Source organism: Myxine glutinosa, chromosome 14, assembly GCF_964187855.1.
Source record: "Myxine glutinosa chromosome 14, kmMyxGlut1.1, whole genome shotgun sequence".
Lineage (NCBI taxonomy): Eukaryota > Metazoa > Chordata > Myxini > Myxiniformes > Myxinidae > Myxine > Myxine glutinosa.
This window is the reverse complement of record NC_136274.1, coordinates 64,123,158-64,139,731: the sequence shown is the minus strand read 5'-3', so window position 1 is coordinate 64,139,731 and position 16,574 is coordinate 64,123,158. Positions and strand designations below refer to the sequence as shown.

At 42.9% G+C, this 16,574-nt stretch overlaps 1 protein-coding gene across 1 annotated transcript in view; it reads left to right on the top strand.

Moving 5' to 3' along the window:
• LOC137439858 (moesin a) overlaps nucleotides 1-16,574 on the top strand; it is an 84,666-nt gene that overhangs the window by 40,069 nt on the left and 28,023 nt on the right. The window contains exons 3-5 of the mRNA XM_068136021.2: nucleotides 7,668-7,763; nucleotides 10,568-10,842; nucleotides 12,820-12,903. Of these exons, the coding sequence (XP_067992122.1) occupies nucleotides 7,668-7,763; nucleotides 10,568-10,842; nucleotides 12,820-12,903 (455 nt within the window). The remainder of the gene's footprint in view (nucleotides 1-7,667; nucleotides 7,764-10,567; nucleotides 10,843-12,819; nucleotides 12,904-16,574) is intronic.

The window sequence follows — 16,574 nt, the reverse complement described above, 5'->3', positions numbered from 1 at the left end:
ACTGGGAAGTGGCCGTGTGCTGTGTGCAGGAAGGGTGTCGGAGTGAACTCCATTCAGTGTACAATGTGCGCTGAGTGGGTTCATCAAAAATGTAGTGGTCTGAGAGGGTCATTAACCAGTGTGGCAGCTACATTCAAATGTAAGGTGTGTGCAGAGGGAGCTGCAGATGGAGGAAATGTTGAGTTGGATCTTGGAGATGGCGTGAAGCTGGAAGGTGTGAAAACATTTTGCTACCTCGGAGACGTGCTGAATGGAGAAGGTGGATCAGACTCGGCAACGGTTGCTCGAGTGAGATGTGCATGGAAGAAGTTTCGGGAACTGAGTGGCATGCTGATGAGGAGGAGAGTGCCGCTGAAGCTGAAGGGAAAGGTGTATGCTGCATGTGTGAGAAGTGTTATGATTTATGGGAGCGAGACCTGGGTAATGAACGTAGAGCAGCAACGAAGGCTGGAAAGGGTGGAAATGTGAATGGTTTGATGGATGTGCGGAGTATCGTTGAGAGAGAGGAAGACAAATGATGAATTGCGAAAGATGATGGGAATATTGCCTGTGATTGATGCTGTGAAGAGGAACAGGTTGAGATGGTTTGGTCATGTGTTGAGGAAGGATGAAAGTGACTGGTTGAGAAGAGTGATGGAAATTAATGTAGAAGGAAGTAGAGGACTGGGAAGACCGAGAAAGACTTGGCTAAAGATGGTGGAAGAAGAAATGCGGGCAAGGGGGTTAACAAGGAGAGATGCAGAAAATAGGGCAAAATGGAGAAGATTGTCATGGGGACCGCAAGGCTAACCCCCGCTCTAGCAGGGAAAATGGCCTTAAAATGCATGTTGTTGTTGTTGTTGTTGTAGGATGTTCACCTTTAATCTGCAAAGCGTTAGATCCAAATTTTAATAACGAGTGAATTACTTTTCCCACAAGAGGTAAAGCTAGACATTGTAAACAGAGAGAAACAAAAACACATTTGAGTTTATTTGCTCGACATATAATGTTCTCTCGGTCACAGATCCTAAAATTTTACGCATTAATCTTTCTAGTTTTTCGCTGTTTGAAATGTGAGTTTATACAGACTTGGCATTTAATATGGAATATTTTTTTTCTCTTGACTTGGGTTTACTTTCTCAACTCAGTATATCAATCTGGTGAGTTTCTTTTATGCTTCGGTGATTTCTTTGTTGAAAGAACAATGTCACTGATTGTCTGTCGCAGCAAGAAGTCAACAACAGTATTATATCACAGGTGGCGTGACAAAATGTACGGACAGGTACATTTGACGATTGGCTTCACAATCGGGTATATAAGGGTTGTTGCGTTCTGTATTCGTGGAAAACAACTGCTGCATGTCTACAAAAGTTATTGCCGCTTCCTCTGGAGATGGTCCGTCAACTCGACAATGCTGTTTGTCATGGAGTGGTGGCTTTACGAAATTACGGCATGAAACAGCGTGCTATTGCTCGGCAGTATGGCATCACTCAAGGTCAGGTGACAAAGATCCTGAAACGAAATGCTCAGAGGGGTGTCCTTACTCCAATACCGAGGCCAGGACGTCCCCGCAGAACCACAAGGAGGGATGATCGCCAGCTTCACCGGTTAGTCCGCAATGGCCGTACCAAGTCAGCTAATCGGCTTTGGGCTGAGTGGCAGCAACTGACAAATGTGCCTGTATCCAGAAGGCTAGTCAACCAACGACTGGTTCAAGCAGGCTATCATGCCAGGCGTCCCCTGAGAAAGCCACGCCTGACCAGACAACACAGCCAGCGCCGATTGCAGTGGGCCAGAGAGCACCGTCAATGGCATCCAGGACACTGGAATCACATGATCTTCAGTGACGAGTCTAGATTTCTGGTCTATCGTCAAGATGGCCGCATCCGAGTGTGCAGACAAGTGCATGAAGCCTACAACGAAGATTGTATAGTGCCAAGAGTCCAAGCTGGAGGTGGTGGGGTGACTGTTTGGGATGCTTTTCATGCAGGGGGAAAAACTGACCTGGTTGTTCTGAATGGAAACCTGAACCAATTGAAGTACAGGGCCATTCTGGAAGAAACATTGCTTCCATTTGCTCGTGCAGCCTTTCGAGGAAACTTCGTCTTCCAAGATGACAATGCACGGCCTCATCATGCTCGCATGATCCAACACTTTCTTGCTGACCATGGTGTGGAGCATATGGAGTGGCCTGCCATGTCCCCGGATATGAATCCGATAGAGAACTTGTGGGCAGAATTAACGTGTCAAATCGACAACTTGGACCAGCAGCCAACCTCTGTGCATGAATTGCAGCAGGCTATTGTCACTGCATGGCAAGCGATTCCTGTCCAAACCTTGGCAAATCTCGTGAACACCATGCCTCAACGTGTACGTGCTCTCCTGAATGCTCGTGGGGGTTACACGAAGTACTGAACTGTAATTTTACTGTCCGTAATCCCAGTCATAATTTAACTTTTGTTTTTGTTTAAAAAAAAAATTGGCTAATGTGCAAAATAAAGAAATACTACTGGAAAACGTACAGAAGTTTAACACAGTACTGTCCATGAATCGAGTTCGATATCAGTTTACATCACTTTCAAGGATCAATTTATTTGCTTCGAAATGTCAAATGTGGTTTTTGTTTCTTTTAAAGGTCACATTAACAAAATCTAGAATAATTTCAACATAATTCCAATGAACTTTTGGTTCTAAGTCATCTTGAAAAGTAAGTTCACCCCCACAAAAAAAATATTCCATATTGAATGCCAAGTCTGTAGAATGTGAATTTGAAATGGGCATGGTCTCATCGATCATGATTTACTCTGTAAAACACTCACGGGTAACCTTATTGCCATAACAGGCTAAAGTTTATACTAAATAACTGACTAAATTGATACACCCATAATTTTGTGGTCTGAGGTGGTTTGCCGCATGTATATAGCAAGAGTGCCTTCACAGCTATAACTACATTCTACGACGTTCTTAATCGACCTACTCAAAGCAATATAATTGTGTTGACTTTCCTCAGGGGTAAAAAAAAAAAAACTCCTTGATTTCCCTCACATATAAATGCTAATGAGGGGGTGGGCTATGCTGTATGACCAATCACAAAGCAGCGTTTTTAGAATCTCATGCACAGCAGCCAATCCGATCTGAGGGTTAACCGACCAATGGCAAGTCATGACGGTAGTGTTAATGGCATTATTGTGGTGAATTTTAGTGTAAGCCTGTGGTAATGACTGCCTTATGCAGTAACGGAGTGCAAGCTTGTGGTCATCACCTCTTCAGCATCCCTCCATTTCATGTCCCCTGTTTCTGCATCCCTCCTCACCCCACCTCCTCAAAACGTAACCCTCATCCCACTCCCTCAAAGCTCCCTACTCACCCCACCTTCTCAAAGCTTCACCCTAACCCTACTCCCTCAAAGCTTCCCCTTCATCCGACCCCCTCAAGGCTTCCTCTCACGCCACATCTCAAAGCTTCCCCTTCACCCCACCTCCCCTCATCTTCCTCCTACACCCTCCTCCCTCAGCTTCCCCCTCTTCTCAACCCCTCTCAGCGTTCCCCTTGGCCCGCCCCTCTCAGCTTCCTACTCGTCCACCCCACTCCACGCCCTCCCACCCTTCCCACCCCTTCTCCCAATCTCACCCCTCTCCTACCTCCTTTCCACATTTCTACATCCTGCCAACAACGCCGCCTCCTCCCATCCTTAACTGTGTGGACCTCAAACATCCGAGGGTACTACTCCATCCTGATAGATCTCTCAATCCAGGCTGCTACTGAAAAACTAGACATCATCTTTTTAATAGAATCCTTTCTTCCACATAATGTCCCTGACACATCAGTGTCTCTCCCCCAGCTATTGTCTCCTCAGATGTAGGCAACCTGAACCCTACCCTGGTGGCATAATTGCACTTTACATCAATAACTCCATTTATCACTGTCCACAGGCTGATCTTACACCTCCCAACCCCCAGGAGTACGTTTGTCTGTGACTTCCCCTCCGCTCCCACCTCGTGTTTGTCTGTATGTTGTAAACCATCCTCCAAACAGTGATGATTCCATCTACATCTTTTTCTCCAACAACATGGACCAACTTTTCACCACTCTTCCTCACATATGGCAATTTCAATTTTCACCCTGCCAATTTGCTGGGTGTTGGTACCTCCCTCACCAGCCATGCCACTTCAGTAAAGGAATTTTGTGACTCCATCGGACTGACTCAATCTGTCAACTTTACCACTCAGATTTCTCTCAATGGCAAGTCTTCCCCTCTGGACTTGTGATGACAAACTTCCCTGCAAATGTCTTCTCTTCTTTGGTTGCTCCAATTGGTTCATCGATCATGTGCTTGTGAGAGTCAACATCTCTCTGGCTATTCTCAGAGAGCTGCCTCATCACCGATGAGTCCGGCAGTTCACTCAAGCTCATTGGCAGGGAATGCAAGCAGCTATCTTTCTTCAGGACTAGTCTCCTATAAATCTACTGCTCCTGATATTAACTCAGCCTGGGAATTCTTCCACAGAAACCTGCTATCTCTCATGCACAGATTCATCCCATCTCGTCTTCAATTACTCTACCGGACTTCCCGCCCATGGTACACTGAATCCTGTGGTGAGGCAGTTGCTTTTGAAACAACTTGCCTTCTCTTCCTGGAAAGCAAATCCGACTGAAGGCAATTTCAGCTCATTCCACAAAACCCGCAACAAGTGTATCCACTCCCAGGAGAGCCAGAAAACAACATGCATTATATGTTCTAGCTTCTCCACAAGCCTTGACTTTGTATACAAGATCATTAACCCTTGGATGCAGTGATTGAGCCTCTGAGGCCCACAAGGTTTTTTTTGTTGTTGCAAAAACCATGCTGTACAATTGTTTTTTGGAATGAGCCTCATTTTCACCGACTTTCATGTTGTTACACAAAATTTAGTGACATTAAAAAAAAATTAATTCAGGCTCGTGGGAAAATCTTCATTCATGACTTATAACCCGAAAATCCAACACGAATGCAGGCCTGGGGCCTTTGAGGCCCCGCATAAATGTTGTTGTACTGCTATGTTATATCATTATTTTCTTGATATGAGCCTCATTATATGTTCCTATAACTTGGTTACAAATAATTCAGTGACAAAAATATGAACATTAAAACACTTTACACGAATACATTCGTGGGGCCTTCGAGGCCCCGCATAAATGTTGTTGTACTACTATGTTATATCATTATTTTCTTGATATGAGCCTCATTATATGTTCCTATAACTTGGTTACAAATAATTCAGTGACAAAAATATGAACATTAAAACACTTTACACGAATACATTCGTGGGGCCTTCGAGGCCCCGCATAAATGTTGTTGTACTACTATGTTATATCATTATTTTCTTGATATGAGCCTCATTATATGTTCCTATAACTTGGTTACAAATAATTCAGTGACAAAAATATGAACATTAAAACACTTTACACGAATACATTCGTGGGGCCTTTGAGGCCCCGCATAAATGTTGTTGTACTACTATGTTATATCATTATTTTCTTGATATGAGCATCATTATATGTTCCTATAACTTGGTTACAAATAATTCAGTGACGAAAATATGAACATTAAAACACTTTACACTAATACATTCGTGGGGCCTCCGAGGCCCAATGGCTGCATAGGTGTAGGATTTTTGACAGTTGTGGACATATACATTCTAAATAAAGGATTAGTGAATCATATTTTTTGAGCAAATACTCCTCCATGAGCTTCAACTTTTTAGAGAAAAAAAAGTTGAAAAACCAAGAACAAAAAAAAGTTTTTGCAAAAGAAAAAAGGATTCATTACTTGTATAACTTGTATGGGATTCTTCCAACTAATAGGATCGATGATTCACGTTTTCTGAGCAAATACACATCCATGTGCATCGACCTGGATTGAAAAAGGATATGAAAGAAAAAAAATCTATAAAAAAAAATATAAAACATTACACGAATACATCCACTGGGCCTCCGAGGCCCAATGGCTGCATTTATGTAGGATTTTTTATGTCTGCATCAAAGGGTTAAATCGCCGCAGTGTATCAAATTAACTTGTAGCACCAGCATTCGGTTTACACACTGCTTGCCTTGGTTTGAAACACCAATTGCTCGAGCATGGACTGGGTGTGTACATTTTTCTGGGGGTGCAGCTCAATTGCTGTTCTGCAAATGCCTGTAGGTTTGGAAAGGCCTTGTTTTCTCAGGTAGATCACAGAGCATTTATTTACCAAGTCTGCGCTAAATGTATGCAGCTTGCGCCAAAATCGCTACACCAGTTTTTAAAAGCAAAAGCTCACAAGCAAGTTTTTTTTTTTTTTTTGCTTGTTGCACTGTACATGCAAGTTGCTGATAAGTTCTGATGACGGCGGTTCAATAGGTACACTCAGTTAATAGTTATAAATATGGAAACCTGGTCTAATATGATAGAACCGGCTCAAAATACTCCGCAGAGACTCGAGCCGTTCCCGTGTACTTGTTGAGCATCTGATAGAACCCGATGGCAGAAACGGAGGCCTTGGTGTACGTCGCGCTCATTTTGCCATTTTGGTGAAACGCCAACTTGGATTGTGAATTCCCTGAGGCTGGGAACACCTATAATGCATCGCTGGAGCTTGCAACTGTTGGGTCTGACCTCTTCCTGTCATTCTTCGACCATGCATCTTAATTCTGCTACTGTAACCGCAATCACTTTTTGGACGGCTTGACAAGTGTCATGTTCTTAGCATTTGGTCCAGCGGCCTGTTTCATGTGATGAAGGAGAGGCCTTCGAAGAGGAGGAGTAGGGGTGGAGGGGAAATACGTTTTGGATTATAACTTAATTATCCTTGGGACAGGGATTTTCAACAGGACAGAAATATACCCAGTTAGATCAAGATGGGAGCACAGGCAGCACCGCATGATGGGAAAGGAAACACTGCAACTGATGAGAGTATCCCAGCATGTGCCGCAAAACAGCCAAAGGACTCTTGAGCCCTGGTGTTGGGCTAGCGGCTAGGGTGCCGGCTTAGGATCCTAGGATCCTGGGTTCGAATCCCGGTCAATCGCTGAATTAACGCCAGGGGGGTTGACTCAGCCTGTCATCCTTCCGAGGTCGGCTAATTGAGTACCAGTTCACTGGTAATTCCCTGTTTGTCGTTAAAGGCGGCAAAAAGGGTTGGCGTCAGGAAGGGCATCCGGCCGCAAAACATTGCTTCAAAAAGTGGACCGAAAAAACAACAACAACCACGGTTCCCGAAAAAGGCCAACCCCCGCTTGCGGGGAAAAATGGCCTCTAAAGGTGGGTTTTTTTTATTTTTTATTTTTTTATCCTTGGGACAGGGAGTCATGAACTTGATTGTTAATTTATCGGCTTGCCTCGGTTCATCTAATCAGTGGTTTTATATTCAAATACCTCGGCAAAGTTGTGTTAAATCCTGATTCATCAAAGCACCGACGATCATTTGGCTTCAAATATCTTCTCTTGGAACCCTGGATTTAAAAGCTGAATACCATAGTCGGCATGTCTTGCAGTGAGTGCCCTTTGCTCATATTGTCAAATGGGATCGAGTTGCTTTTCATAGAATTGCTCGCCGTTCCTGGAGTGTGGAGCAAATGAACCAAATCATGTGTTGTAGTCAAGAAGTGAATTGCTGAAGGAAACTTATTTTGTGTGGGCTCCCCTTACCATGTATTTTCTCTTTGTGCAGGTCATACGGACTTTGGGCCTGAGAGAAGTGTGGTATTTTGGTCTGCAGTACCTCGACACCAGGGGTTACACTGCATGGCTGAGCATGAATAAGAGGGTGAGGAGTGAAGACCTTTGTTGTGATTCATTCATCCTTCGACCTTTGTTGTGCAGCCTGTGGCTGCTGCTTTTCATCATTGCTTGAAAGCAAGGAAAGCAAGGATTGCTTGATGAAAGCAAGGATTTTGAGGATTGCTTTCCTGGAAAGAAATCGCACCTGATACTTATACTCTCTCGTGTGATGTAACTGAAATTATGAAGAATTAAACCAGGCGTGCATTGAGGGAGGGCCTAAAGCTGTAGGGCACATTGCAAGATCGAAGCTCGCGGAAGAGCGAGGTTGTGGAGGGTATGAAGTAACTGCGGGGCAGTGGAGCAAAAGTTGGCCATAATAATCATGGGAATGAATGCACAGGAAAAGAAGGGAGAGAGAGGAGGGAAGGAAACAGGGTTGGGTTAGGAAGGGTTAAGGGGGTGGCGGGTGTTGAGGAATTGTAAGAAAATTAATATTGATTTGCTTGAAGTCATTTACGATCTGTGTCTCACAAACATTCCAAGAAATTATTATAAAGACTTTCTTATTCCCTTTTTGGTTAAGGGAATGTGGGCGGCACTGCCCTTTCTAAACAGCGTTTTCGTTCCTGCTCAAGGTTGCCGAGCAGCATTTTGGAGTCAAAGTCAAAATGGCAGAGAGCAAGTTTGGTTTATTTCCAATGTCGTAAGAGCAGCATGGTGATTAACGTCTGACTGTCTTGGTATCAAGAAACCTAGAATCCTTTGATGCTACTGCCTTCAGCTGGGATGCAACTACAATCTCTGGGATGGAAGTCAGTCCAGTGTCCTCACCACAAGGTCACGGCCTCATAAGTTATATGGCATGATGTCACGTGCGTGTACTTTTTCACATTCTCGCTCACTAAGGTGCCACATCTTCTCCGAAGTTTGACGATCTCGATGAAGGTCTTTAAAATCTCACCGAGATCTTGTGGTTCAATCGGAAGGTTCCTCGCTCAACTACCCACCCGGAAACAAACCGGTTATTCCATGTGTCCTCTGTCTGCACACCCAAACAAGAATTCAGTTGCCTCGCATGCCCTATCATCCCAAACTTAATCGGCCTCACAGGCTGGAAAATTAGGCCAGCTGACCATTAATCTAGTTGCTTGTCATCCATAATGAAAAGAAGTAAAAAGTCGAAAGGAGTTCTGACTCCAGGGTTGAGGTTTTCTTTTCTCTATTAGACCGGCATGGTGATGGCAATCTCATCTTTGTTAAACCCCAAGCCACAACCAATTAAAGTATGCAAAAAAGTCTGTATTTATAAGAGAGAATGGTATGAATGAAAGAATGAATTATTTATGTTAGGTTACAAGAGTATAGGGAGTATAGAGAGAGAGTTAGGGTTACAAGAGTTGGGGTCCGCAAGGCTAACCCCGGCTCTAGCGGGGAAAAATGGCCTTAAAACCATCATTCATTCATTCATTCATTTACAAGAGTATAAGCATAGAATCATTGAAGGAATAAAAAGACAAATGGGATTTTCCAGCAATTATTCCTTTTCTAGTGGGGGAGGGGGAGCCTATGTACTCAATTTCAAGTTCGTGTGCAGTTCATGTTAATTTTGGGGAAACACTATAAATGTATTCTACTGGGTCCTACTAATCGGAAAAATGATGTCGCCATTTTTTCTGTTGACCTTTAGTGACCTTGACTCAAGGTCAAAGTTCAAACGTCATTACAGTGACCATACTTGGTACCAAAATGTGGCAAATTTCACGAGGAACATTGATTATGACATTTGTTTTGTCATTTGCCCTCTCAGATGTTTGCAATATGCAAATTAATAAGCAAATGACCTAATTAGAGAAAAAAACATGCATAATTAACATATAGTCTTCACCATACATGAAAATCCCATCACTTCGCATTATTATTGAATGCCAATCATTAGTTACCATCTCAAATGTCATTTTAACCATGTGACGCGAACAAGCAAAGCTATTTGGACATCTGCCAATCAATTTTGTGTTTTTAGGCAACAAATTAAATGTTAAAAATACTAACAATGGCTAAAAACCCAACCAACATGAGCAAATGAGCATGACGAATGAACAGTATAAAGAAAAGCATTGGGAACTTGAATCCAAAAATCAATATTCTAGACATCCGACCTATTTTGCTTGTTCGCGTCACATGGTTAAAATGACATTTGACATTTCACCTTGGGTCAAGGAAAGTAAAGTCAATTACATGTCAAAGGTCAGTTAATATCAAGAACATGTCAACAGAAAACAATAAGCAACATATTTTTCCAGTTTAGGATCCGGCGGAACACATTTGAGATGGTAACTAATGATTGGCATTCAATAATAATGCGAAGTGATGGGATTTTCGTGTATGTTGAAGACTATATGTTAATTATGCATATTTTTTCTCTAATTAGGTCATTTGCTTATTAATTTGCATATTGCAAACATCTGAGAGGGCAAATGACAAAACAAATGTCATAACCAATGTTCCTTGTGAAATTTGCCACATTTTGGTACCCAGGTCGATATACTTTGAATGTAGTATGGTCACTGTAATGACGTTTGAACTTTGACCTTGAGTCAAGGTCACTAAAGGTCAACAGGAAAAAATGGCGACATCATTTTTCCGATTAGTAGGACCCAGGAGAATACACTTATAGTGGTTGCCCAAAATTAACATGAACTGCACACGAACTTGAAATTGAGTACATAGGAACCCCCACTATTTAGTGATGGAATGAATAATCTAAATTAAATATATTTGTTATGATAATAACATTGAAAATATTCGTCTTTTTTGTCAAATCTTTTATCCTCCACTTCTCTCCTTTAGGTAATGTCCCAGGAATGCAAGAAGACGAATCCGCTGCTTTTCAAGCTCCTCGTAAAGCATTACCCGGAGGATATCCACAGTGAACTGATTCAGGACGTCACACAACGGCTGTTTTTCCTGCAAGTCAAAGAGCATGTGCTAACCGACGAATACTACTGTCCACCAGAAACTGCAGTTCTGCTTGCCTCGTATGCTGCGCAGGCCAAATTTGGAGATTACAACAAAACAGATCATCCACCTGGCTATCTGTTAGGGGAGACTATTCTACCTCAACGGTATCTTCAGACGTTTCTTGTTATACACACACACACACACACACACACACACACACACACACACACACACACACACACATACACACACACACACACACACACACACACACTCTTTCTAGCTCATGCTTAACTCAAGATTTATTTAACTGTGGCCTCCTTAAAGACCAGCTCCTTACATTTCATGATATGTATGCCAAGAAGATGAGGCATGTATGGCTTGACTTGGAGTAGAGTTGTGACACCTGTACGTCTTTATTATGGCATTTGGCTTGGGGTAGTGTTGTAATCAACAAGAGTAGAAGACTCTCGCAGTGAATCGGAGTACGTTCACACTCTCCATGTACGGATGGCGCCAAAAACAAATGTCCGTCCCATCCGCTACATACAAATCTAAAGTTGGAGCAACTTCTCTAAAAAGTCGATTGGGCTAAAAATGAGAGCCTACCTGGTCTGCTCAGGTGATTGTCTCGTTCGGGATCACTTTTCGGTACTCCAGGCCATGGCAAAAGAAAAGAATAATCGGTCAAAACCGGAGAATCTTCTTGTTCATCATCATAATCATCATCATCATAATCATCATCATCATCATCCTCATCATAATCATCTTCAGACGGTGTATTTCCGAGCTGCCTTTCTCAATACCAATGACTCTGGTACCATCCGTCAGAGTTTTACTTGGTGCCGCATCCTTTGCTATCGTAGTTTCAATAGCTTGAAAGGATTCCATAAAAAGTGTGCAAAGCTGCATTCCTATGTGAAGGAATAGGATGTTATCTAAGGGGTGGGTGGGATTATGCCTGTCAATCAGCCTGATGGGGGCGGGGCCACTAGAGACATTTGCCCTCGGGCCAATCAGACCTATATGGGTGTGGCTAATGGTGGAATATAATCAAGAAGTTGGTGACAGCAACAACCCACCCATATTTCTATAAAGTACATACTATTTAGATTGTCTATAAAGTATGTACAATGGAATTACAATGTGAGCACGTTTATTAATTTATTTATATTTCTTAAAAAGGAAAGGTAAAGAAACAAGTAATAAAAACTTTTTTTTAATACAAAAGGATGTAGGGATGTTACTCCAAAAAGTATGGAAACAAGGTAGGGATGGTCACATTAAACGATCATGTGAAACCATCCCTACATCTTTCTTTGAATAATGGTTGTCCACAGAAAAGACAGTTATATTGAACATCACACACACACACACACACACACACACACACACACACACACACACACACACACACACACACACACACACACACACACACACACACACGCATACACTGACGCATACACTGACGCATACACTGACGTACACACTGACGCACACACTGACGCACACACTGACGCACATGCACACACATGCACACACATGCACACACATACATACACACACATACATACACACATACACACATACACACACACACACACACACACACACACACACACACACACACACATCTACATGTTGACATGTTGTACTGTATATTGGGTACACACTTGACACGTGACATGTTGTACTGTATACTATATACACACATATTCTACGTGGCATGTTATACATAATTATACACACACACACACACACACGCAACTCTAACGGAGGTGGATACTTTGAGATCACAGAGGGCTCCGTTCCAACTTCTGAAACCCGCATATGGAGTTAACCACCAACGACACATAAACAGTGTCTTTTCTATGGACAACCATCATTCAAAGAAAGATGTAGGGATGGTGTCACATTATCATTGCTTCTGACCATCCCTACATCCTTTTGCATTTTTCAAATGTTTTTATTTCTTGTAGTAATTTGCAGTGCTGTTAGATCATCCTCCTGAAAGCTGCTCTCAACATATAAAATCTGCTCGATCTTCACTCTACATCAATAACCCTGGATGTAAAATTTGCATCACGTTGCTTGAGGACGGGTACGTATAACATGCTTCCTTTTCTTTCTTTGTTCAGGGTAACTGACCAGCACAGTTTAAGCAAGGAACAGTGGGAAGAAAGAATTCAGGTGTGGCACGATGATCATCAAGGAATGATGCGGTGAGTGCAAAATGCAACTTTCACATGAAATTGTCCATTCACACTATAGTTACTTACTTACTTATCCTCAATGAGTCTATCTACACTTTATATCCAAAAATCGTTTAACATGCTCCTCAAAGACCCCTGATGAAATCCTCCAATGTTGCACCCTATCTTTACCTGAACCATCGAAGGTGGACATCGGTTGTTTTTTCACCCTTGTCTGTCTGTTTGTTTTGACGAAAATTGAAAGTTTTCGTCATATGTCGATCTGTCTCGTTTGTTTGTATGTTTGTCTGTGAGTGTGATAACTCGCGAATGCTTTCAGCTATCGTCAGCAAACTTTACCTGAGCATTCCAAAGGAAAAAAGTGAAGCTGTCGATGTTTTTGATTATATGTGGAAAAGGTCAAGGTGACAGTAACGTTATTTGCATAAAACAGATCTGACCAAAAGTGTTTGCACTACGTGACGTCAAACTTGACACAAATGAGTTGAAAAACGTGACCGTCAACATGTTGTTGTTGACATGACCGTCAACATGCCAAAAACATGTTGAAAAACATGAAAATGGATAATGAAAAATATATCGTCAAAATGACCATGGTCAAAGGTCAAGCTTCTCTCAATTTTCATCATACCTGTCAGGCTACCGCCTGACACTTTCATGTTTGTCTGTCTGTTTCTCTGTCTGTGAGCAGGATAACTCAGTTGTAGACGGATTCGGACAAAACTTGGTGGACCGGTTGGGTATATGCCAAGGATAAACTGATTAAATTTCAGATCCGAATCCGGATACGAGAATTTTAAGTGATTCTTCACCATTGAGACATAGGGCCAAAAACGATATATGATATATGATATATGAGTTCTATATATACACAGATATATATATATATATATATATATATATATATATATATATATATATATATATATATATATATATATATATATATATATATATATATATATATATCTGTGTATATTATATTATACTAGCACAAGTACCCGGCATTGCCTGGCGGGGGAGGGGAGGGGAGGGGGAAGAGGAGGGGAGGGGAACGGGGGGGAGGGGAGGAGAGGGGGGAGGGGAGAAGAGGGGGGGGAAGTACCCGGCATTCCGTGTATAAACGTGAGGGAGAAGAGGGGGGAGGGGGAGGGGAGGGGAGGGGGGGGAGGGGGAGGGGGAGGGATGGGAGAGGAGAGGGGGGAGGGGGAGAGGGGGAGGGGGAGGGAGGGGAGGGGGAAGGGGGGAAGGGGAAGGGGTAGGGGGGAGGGGGAAAAGGGCGGGGGAAAAGGGAGGGGGAGGGGGAAAGGGCGGGGGAAAAGGGAGGGGGAGGGGGAAAAGGGAGGGGGAGGGGGTAGGGTGGAGGGGGAAGGGAGGGGGAGGGGGAGGGGGAAGGGGGAGGGAAGGGGAGGGCCAGTCAACAATGACGTTGCAGTTCTCATGGTCGGAGAGCAGCACAACAATCGCGACATCGTCCTGAATCTTCGCAACAGCACGAAGCGGCTTTTGGAGACTCACCGATCCTGTGACGCCCTCCAGTACCGGCGTTGCCGGGTGGGGGAAGGGAGACCCGTACATTCCCAACCCGTACATTCGCCCTCTCGACTCAAGCTCACTCGGACAAAAGCCTCGCACAAATTACACCGTGAAGGCCCAATGGCCATATCTATGCCACAAATCAAGTACGTGAGCGAGTCGGGCGCACTGAATTGAAAATATATAGAATGCTCATACTCCGTGAAAAGTGAAGCCAACTGGCGGCGGGGATGGAATAACTCGCATTATTTCAACCTGAGAGGTGTTTCACCTCGCTCCGGTGGATTTACCTGCCGATGCGCTTATTACTTGGATTTGTCCCAATGGAGCAAGGTGATTAAGAGGTCAAAGGATACCAGAGTCAACGACTCTGAAGTTCAGCTACATCCTAGCTCATCCACAGCTAAATACAACACAAACTATACATGAATAGGCTAACAACGGCACGTTAACATTTTTTTTATTTTTTTTTACTTTACTTTAAACACTAATCGCAGACTCATGCGGCACACTCAATTGATTGTGCTTATTCGGAACATCACGTGATCGCTCTGAGCGAATCAGCACGCTGCTCTGACACCGGTCAGAATCCGTGTATAATATTCCTCGCTGAAAAAAAATCTATGTGAAACATGCTACTATCTATGCTAAATCATGCAAAATCATGCTAAATGCTAATCATGCTAAAATCTATGCTACTTGCTGTGAGTTTATGGCGGCAAGGAACATCACGTGATCGCGTCACGAACATCATTCGTGATCACATCATCACGTGATCGTGATCGTCATCAATGAGCATGAATGAGCGAATCAGCGCGCTGCTCTGCCACCGATTCAGATTCCGTGTATAATATTCCTCGCTGAAAAAAAATATGGATCTAAAGATGAAAGAAAAAAAAACCTATGTGGTGTGAATGGCAATGTTCCTCGCTGAAATGTGAAAAAACGCAATCGCTTTTCGCTCTGAAATACGTGCGAACGCGTAACTGAGTTAATGGCGGCAAGGAACATCACGTGATCACTCTGAGCGAATCAGCGCGCTGCTCTGCCACCGGTCAGATTCCGTGCATAATATTCCTCGCTGAAATGCGCTGAGGTAAAAATATAGTAAAAAAAATATCATGAAATTTTTTTTTTAGGTCGGCCATGTTCTTCCCAGGCTCAATGGCCGTGTCTGTGCCAAATATCAAGTACGTGAGCCTCTCCGTTTAGGAGTCTATCAGTAACATTACACACACACACACACAAACTGTGTTTTATATATATATATATATATATATATATATATATATGTATATACTCACGTGAAAAAGTAAGTACACCCCATGTAAAGTTTTGACTTTTTCAACATATTTCGACATACAGCTATTTGATCTTCATTTCAACAATATTGATAGATAAAGGTGATATAATATAACAAATATCATGAAACATTTACATTTTGTAGTCCATTGTATAATTTAAATAAACATAAATGCAAATTTCGCATGTGGAAAAAGTAAGTACACCCCTACATTTATCACTACTTCAAATACCTAAAATTAGAATCAGGTGCACCAGCTCAGGTGCAAATGATTAGAACATCGTTGGAGAGAATCTTGGAGGAACCTGTCTTATTTAAACCTCAGACATTTAGTTTGGTTTGCTCTTTTTGTTGAAGTGTGCGGCGTCACCATGCCTAGATCAAAAGAGCTCTCTGAGGCCTTCAGAAAGAAGGTTATAGATGCCTACGAGTCTGGGAAGGGATTTAAAAAGATCTCTAAACAATTTGAAATCAATCATTCGACTGTCTGGAAGATCATCTACAAGTGGAGAAGATTCCAAACAACTGCCAACTTGTTCAGGCCAGGCCGCCCCAGCAAGTTCAGCCCGAGAGCAGACCGCAAGATGCTGAAAGAAGTCTCTAAGAACCCCCAGAATGTCATCATGGGACCTACAGGTAGCTCTTGCCACTGTTGATGTCAAAGTGCACAAGTCTACCATGAGAAAGAGGCTGCACAAATTTGATCTACATGGGAGGTGTGCCAGGAGGAAACCTTTGCTGTCCAGAAAGAACATCAGGGCAAGACTAACGCTTGCCAATGAACACCTAGGCAAAGACCAGCACTTCTGGAACAATGTGCTCTGGACAGATGAGTCAAAGG